The sequence below is a fragment of the Primulina tabacum genome, chromosome 6, assembly GCF_025594145.1.
Source record: "Primulina tabacum isolate GXHZ01 chromosome 6, ASM2559414v2, whole genome shotgun sequence".
In the NCBI taxonomy this organism is placed as follows: Eukaryota; Viridiplantae; Streptophyta; class Magnoliopsida; order Lamiales; family Gesneriaceae; genus Primulina; species Primulina tabacum.
Genome location: NC_134555.1, coordinates 10,114,415 through 10,121,794, shown reverse-complemented (window position 1 = coordinate 10,121,794; position 7,380 = coordinate 10,114,415). Strand labels below are relative to the sequence as shown.

At 36.8% G+C, this 7,380-nt stretch overlaps 1 protein-coding gene across 1 annotated transcript; it reads left to right on the top strand.

Moving 5' to 3' along the window:
• Positions 1-1,786: 1,786 nt before the first annotated feature.
• Positions 1,787-4,711, top strand: LOC142549138 (protein KINESIN LIGHT CHAIN-RELATED 3-like). The gene is given in 4 exon segments (XM_075657936.1): positions 1,787-1,936; positions 2,310-3,680; positions 3,682-4,232; positions 4,364-4,711. Coding segments are annotated over 3 exon segments (2,130 nt in total). The 5' UTR covers positions 1,787-1,936; positions 2,310-2,318; the 3' UTR covers positions 4,581-4,711.
• The last annotated feature ends 2,669 nt before the right edge of the window (positions 4,712-7,380 follow it).

Sequence of the window (7,380 nt, the reverse complement as noted above, 5' to 3'; positions counted from 1 at the left end):
TTATATACGTTTTAAAATATAAATTAGGGGATATAATTGGCTTTTACTTATTTTTAAAATTTTATCCATTTCCTGTAATAATTTAATCCACGAAAGTGTCTTTTGATTTTCTAATTTGGTTGGTGCCAAAATACATATTATATTAATTTTCGGATGTAACATATAATTTCGGATGTAATAATTGTTTATGTTCGATAAAACAAATGAAATGTGGTGTTTGTGAACTATTGTAAGGTTTAAAATATTTGAGTTGAATCGTTATCATCAACTATAGATTTTGATAAAATAGCCAGCACTCAGTCCTATAATTGATACTAGAACAAGGTTATGAGTTCAAGTCTTCCAATAAACATATTTCTATACTTCTTTAAAGAATATTGGGTTAAGTGTACATGAATGAGAGTAGTAATAAGATGAGTGATCTCCTGAGAAGTTCTTGTGCTCCAAATTGTTGATGTTGCGTCACTTGATTTGGTTGGTTAGGTGGACATTAAAAGACTAATATCAGATTTTAACACATAATATTGTCTCTGCTAGGGACATGACCAGCATTTGGGAAAGAATAAGACTGATCTCTAAAGGACAACACCAACAGATAGACATGTACCTCTTCAGAATCACCGGCGTAACAACCCCGACTCATTAGCACTCAAATAGATGCACTCTAAACTGTCAAGAGCATATGGAAATAAAATACGTGTCTTGACTAACTGATGTAGCTTTTGACACAATATACGATTATCCTAACATTAATCTATTATGATTATAAAAGTAATTGTTACATGTGTCAGCAAGATTTAAAATGAATTATGATTATAATTATATTGCTATTAATAGCTCAGAGGGAAACAATTTTAAATTTCTAACAGCTAATTGCGTTACAAATTTAAATAATGAATTTGTAACTTTAAAATTTATAAATAGGAAATGCCAGGCATGCAGATGTACTTACAATATAAATAATTACTACAAAGTTGTCCTAAAAACATATGGAATGTCTATCATACCCCACAGCATTTAAGCAGTTACAGCAACTTCACCGTACCATTAACACATTTGTCAACGTTCATTGCAAATTATGATTTTAGATGTCACACTTCATACTGAGGCGTCAAATGTTTTTTTTTTTTTTTTTTGTATTTTATTTGTTACATTGTCCCAAAATTTTAATCTATGATAAGAATTTCCTAATGAGATAGATAATGAGTTTCTCATATAAATGAAGAATTGTGCGGATGCGCATGATCTCAATTTCGAGACGAGTTCTCGGTTTTGAAATTTAATTACTCTTTCGTAACTCAGGAAAAAAATATAATATATGAAGTACGAGGCTATATTTTCGCATTTATTTAAATCAAACATGTGACGTAGGGACATCGGGATCGAATTTTGTGCATATTAGATGTACAAGTAAAAGTAGATATTCAACCACAGAATGCCACGTGGCAAGAAGGACGTTAAAACAAGAAAGCGGCGATGGCAGAAGAATTTCCGTAGAGAGTGTTTGGTTTGGAAAGAAGTCGGCTTTCCCTCTTCACTCTGACATTATACCTCGGCAACTATTTTACCATTCAGATTCCCACTTTTCCCCTCCCTCTTCCCACGAATTCACACCGCTTGTCGTTTTCGCTTTTATCGTCAAAATCTATATTTTACGACCATCAGAGTCAGACCCACCTTATAAAAAATATCCATAGAAAAGACAGACTACATTTTCCCACTAGCTTCTCTTTTCTTTCAGTGGGTTTTTCTTCTTCAACATGGATTTTTAGTTAAAGGTGTGATCTTTTGTCTTTTGTTTGTTTGGTTTCGTTTTATCTGTTTTCTTGGTTTCTTGTTTCAGTTTAAATTTTGTTATTTTCTGTTTTTTTTTTATCGAAGTGCAGTATGTGATCACTTTAAATGTCGCCAGTCGTGATGTTCACATTTACACGAGGTGTTTTTTTTTTTTTTTGTGTGTGTTTATCTTTGATAAACCGTTATTGTTGAGTTCGGTGCAATAATTTCACACTGATGTCAAGTATTATTAAGTTGCGTAATTTGTCAAGATCTGTTTGAAGAGGGACGGCTAAGCATATTCTATTTCTCGAAATTCTCGTGACTGTTCTGTTTTTAGTACATGAAGGGCATCTGAAGTCATCTGTTGAATATTTGAATTTGGATCTCTTTTTCTTTTGGTTTCCTTTCTGTGTGAGGATTGGATTTAAAAACATAGTTGCATTTGTCTGAAGTATATTCTACTTTGTTTGATCTTTGAGATTGTGTAGCAGGTGTTTGATTTTGTTTTGTGGGTCTTTCTTTATTTTCAGCGTATTAGTATGCCTGGGATTGTTATGGAAGGGATTCACGGTGAAGTGATTGGGGATGAGAATGCTAAGGAAAAACCGAGTGCTAATGGGACTTTTAATGGCAGTCTGACTTCCCAGGGTCCTCAGAATGGGGATATAGGTGATAACGCTGATGGGTTGGTGGATACCTCCATCGACCATCTTTACGAAAAAGTCTGTGAGATGCAGAGTTCAGATCAATCGCCATCAAGGCGTAGTTTTGGATCTGAGGGAGACGAGTCTCGGATTGATTCAGAGTTACGTCATCTTGTTGAAGGAGAGATGAGAGAGGTGCAGATATTGGAAGAGGATGAAGAGATACAGAAGCCTGAGAATAGCGATTTTGAGAGTGGTTCTTGTTCTAAGAAAGAGAGGTCTTCAGTAGAGAAGCCCGACAACTTGTCACAGAATGCTTCTTCAGTGTTAAGTCCTAGGAGCAAAGGTTCAGCGAAGCCTTGCATTGATAAGCAGAATGTTCAAAAAGCATCAGCTGTAGGCTTTCCGTTAAAGAAATACAAAAATTCTCCAATATGTACTCCAAAATTGCAGAATGGGAATGAGACCTCTGAAGCGGGCTTAGACAACCCTGACCTTGGGCCATTTCTGCTCAAGCAGGCTAGAGATTTGATGTCTTCTGGAGATAATCCCAGGAGAGCTCTTGACTTAGCACTGCGTGCTGCAAAATCATTTGAGAAATGTGCTGGTGGGAAGCCAAGTTTAGACATGGTAATGTGTTTGCACGTAACTGCTGCAATATACTGTAGCTTAGGCCAGTATATTGATGCTGTTCCACTTTTGGAGCATTCGATTGAGATTCCTGTGATCGAGAATGGCCAAGATCACGCCCTTGCTAAATTCGCTGGTTATATGCAGTTGGGGGATACTTTTGCGATGTTGGGTCAGTTTGAGAACTCAATTTCATGTTACACAAATGGTTTTGATTTACAAAGGCAAGTTCTTGGAGATAATGACACTAGAGTCGGTGAGACTTGTAGGTATTTGGCTGAAGCTCACATGCAAGCAATGCAGTTTAATGAAGCTCAAAAGCTTTGTCAGATGGCTCTTGACACACATAGAGAGAGTGGTTTGCCTGCTTCCCTTGAAGAGGCGGCAGATAGAAGACTCGTGGGGATGATTTGTGAATCGAAGGGTGACCATGAGGCTGCTCTTGAGCATCTCGTATTAGCTAGCATGGCCATGGTGGCCGTTGGGCAGGAAAAAGAAGTGGCATCCATTGACTGCAGCATTGGGGACGCATATTTGTCTCTAAATAGGTTTGATGAGGCAATTTTCGCATATCAAAAAGCACTGACGTCTCTTAAATCCTCGAAAGGAGAAAACCATCCCACGGTTTGCTTCTGTTTTTGTTCGTCTAGCTGACTTATATTACAAGACTGGAAAATTCAGGGATTCTAAATCCTACTGTGAGAATGCCCTTCGAATCTACGAAAAACCAGTTCCTGGGATTGCTCCTGAGGAAACAGCTAGTGGCCTTACTGATATCTCGGCAATATACGAGTCAATGGACGAGGTTGAACAGGCACTTAAGTTGTTACAAAAGGCACTAAAGATATACAATGACGCCCCTGGTCAGCAAAACACGATTTCTGGCATTGAAGCTCAAATGGGAGTTATGTATTACATGTTAGGGAAGTATTCCGAGTCCTACACCTCCCTTAAAAGTGCAACTACAAAGCTCCGTGCCAGTGGGGAGAAAAAATCGGCTTTCTTTGGGATCGCCCTCAATCAAATGGGCCTTGCTTGTGTGCAACGCTATGCTGTTGACGAGGCAATGCAATTATTTGAAGAAGCAAGAATCATTTTGGAGCAAGAATGTGGACCATATCACCCTGATACGCTTGGAGTATACAGTAACCTTGCTGGCACGTATGATGCAGTTGGCAGGTAAAAAACCTCTCTTGTCTACAAAATTCACTTGCGCCTACGATTTTGTGATTACAAAAGAGCATTTATCACAAGTCGTTAGTTTTGGTTTTCATATCCCTCTTGAAAAGATGTTGATTCTCTTTGTGTAGGGTGGATAATGCAATTGAAGTTCTTGAACTCATTGTTGGAATGAGAGAAGAAAAGCTCGGGACTGCAAATCCAGACGTGGAAGATGAGAAGAAGAGGTTGGCTGGACTGTTGAAGGAGGCAGGCAAGGTTCGCAACCGAAAAAACCGATCACTTGAAAACCTTCTTGCTTCAAACCATCAAAAGAACACCATCAACAACGGTAGCGTTCAAGTTTGACAAAGATAAGATGTACAGTAAACCAACACAATCGAAGAAATGTTTATACGATACCAACGGAAACAAAAGAAAGGTACACTTGATTGAGTTTGGTGTTTTATATACAGTTGAATCACTTGTTCCTGGTTTGAGTTGATATATATATATATATATATATATATATGCGCGCGCGCGCGGGGGATGATGCTTTACTCTATTTTTCTGGTTGTTTAATTCATTCAAATTTCAAGTGCTATCTTTGATGAAGTGAATGGACAGAATAAGAATGACTTGAGTGAATTTGGTACGCCAAAATCTTTACTATTTTTCTCCGATTTAATATTTGTTAATTAGCAATTTACAATCATATCCTCCATTTTTTTTTTCTCTCCCCCCTTTTAAACTTGATTTATTTTACATAATAAATTATTGTGTGCTCATTATCTAATTAAATCTATAAATAAGTTTTTCATTATTAAAAATATATATTAAAATTAATTAAATTATGTACGCACACGGGAACCGCATACAGGATGGCTAGTATTAATGATTCTTTTTCCATGTTTATTTTAGAAGCAAAAGCTGTAATCTCTCTTCTTTTTTTTCCTTTTTTTTTCTGAGATTGCAGAAGCTGTAATCTTGTTTTACTGTCAGAGAAGAGGAAGAATTTTGTGTGAAGTCCTTTATATATTTTTTGTTAGGAAAAAATTGAGGGTCATTTATGTCCCAATTATATCTTTCACCCAAGATGCAATCTTAGCCTCGTTTTCTTTTTTATTTTTACGAAAATGGATTAATAGGGTTCACACATGGTTGGTTATGAAACTATGTCATGGATCTATATTTATGAGATGGGTCGATCCGTTTCATATCTACCATGAAAAATAATATTTTTGACATAAAAATTATATTTTTTCATGAGTCGTGTCGTGTTGGAGATCTATTTCACAAAATTGATCCATAAGTCGGTCTAACAAGAATTTTTTTTCAAATCTTATTGGCTCAAATTCAAGTAATTATGTGTCATAAATAAATCGTTTAGTTTATTAATATATTGTGAGGTTTTTACTTTCCATATGAGCTAATATGTAATACTTGGAATTGGATCTATATAATGTACCTAATGTTACTTATATGTGATCAACCTTTAATCACTGTCGTGAGTTACTGGCAAGCATATTTTTGTTAGTGGTTTTATTTGGGTTTATTTTAAGGGTACGAACCGAACTCCGGAAGGTTGCGTGATTTGGTTCGAGAAAAAACTCGACATGTTTAAAAGTCGGTGCGGTTTGGCCGGTACGGTTCATACGTCGGATATTTTATTAATTTTTTGGCTGATCGTGTGATGTCTTCTACCTACGATTTTGTTTTATTTTTTATATATTAAAACGATGCCTTGTTGCTTTATCATATCATAAAATTTTAAACTTTTTGGTGTATATTTTATTAAATTTGTGAATTGACCAAAATTCATTCCCCAATGGGTCCAGCCCATTCAAACTTGTCTGGATTAAAACAATACTAACTGGACCAGGGCTCGTAGTTGGGTTTAATTTAGAAGCGTCGATCTATTGGACCAAGCTAAAGTTGTATTGCCCGTTTATAGGCCCAAACAGGATTATATTTATTCACCACCAAATCTAAATCAACCTCTCGTAAATTTATAAATTATAAATTGTTATTTTCATATTTTGAAAATTAATTAATTAATATTTTGGATAAGACTTTCCATGCATCGAGCTTTTGATTGTAAATGTTGAGATGATATCATTTCTTCGACAACGATAATGTAATGATTGCCACTTGATGTACGATGTTACTCGTCTCGATGAATAATAAATTTAGGTATTAGTTTTGCCCCTGCTTTCTTGATGCTACAGAGGTTCGATTCGTGTTTGTTGTTTTATTAAAATTAAATTAATAATAGTGGTGTAATTCCAATATTTTGAAAATGTATTATAGTTCAACTATCACATTTCGATTGATTTCCAACGATTTGCATTTATCTATACTAGTTATGACCAAGCAGACATTGAACATGAGAATGTGATTTGATGATCACGAGAACTTTGGTTTTATGATTGATACTCACGAGAAATTTAGGGTTCGATTCCAGTAAGCGTCACTAGTCCAGACGTAAGTTTCAAATTGTCCTGAGCATGAAATAATGAATAAGACCGTTAGAAAGGGGCCAGGAGGGTGTCCTGGCGTAGACCCTCCGACGTTCAAGTCAGAGACTGAGTATAAAAGTGGAGAGCAGCTAAGGGTGCGGCTGAAAAACAATATAGTGAATGCCTGAGTTAGACACTAGAACCTGGTATTTATAGGAGAATACATGAACCCGTGTTGGGTCTTCCACCTTGGTTGGAGATGGGCCAGGGGTCCCAAATGTGGTTTGGGCCTAATGTCCATGGGGTATCACCAGTCTCCCCCTCCCGAGTCGAACTGAATCGCAGGTTCGAAATTCGATTAATTGTGTTGTTCTTGGTTTACAACTAAATCGAGAACAACACAATTAATCGAACTTCGAACCTGTGATTCAGTTCGACTCGGGAGGGGGAGACTGGTGATACCCCATGGACATTAGGCCCAAACCACATTTGGGACCCCTGGCCCATCTCCAACCAACGTGAAAGACCCAACACGGGCCCAGATATTCTCCTATAAATTCCAGGTTCAGGTGTCTAACTCAGGCATTCATTATTTTGTTTTTTAGCAGCACCCTTAGCTGCTCTCTATTTTTATACTCAGTCTCTGACGTGAAAGTCGGAGGAGCTACGTCGGGACACCCTCTTGGCCCCCTTCTAACGGTTTTATTCAT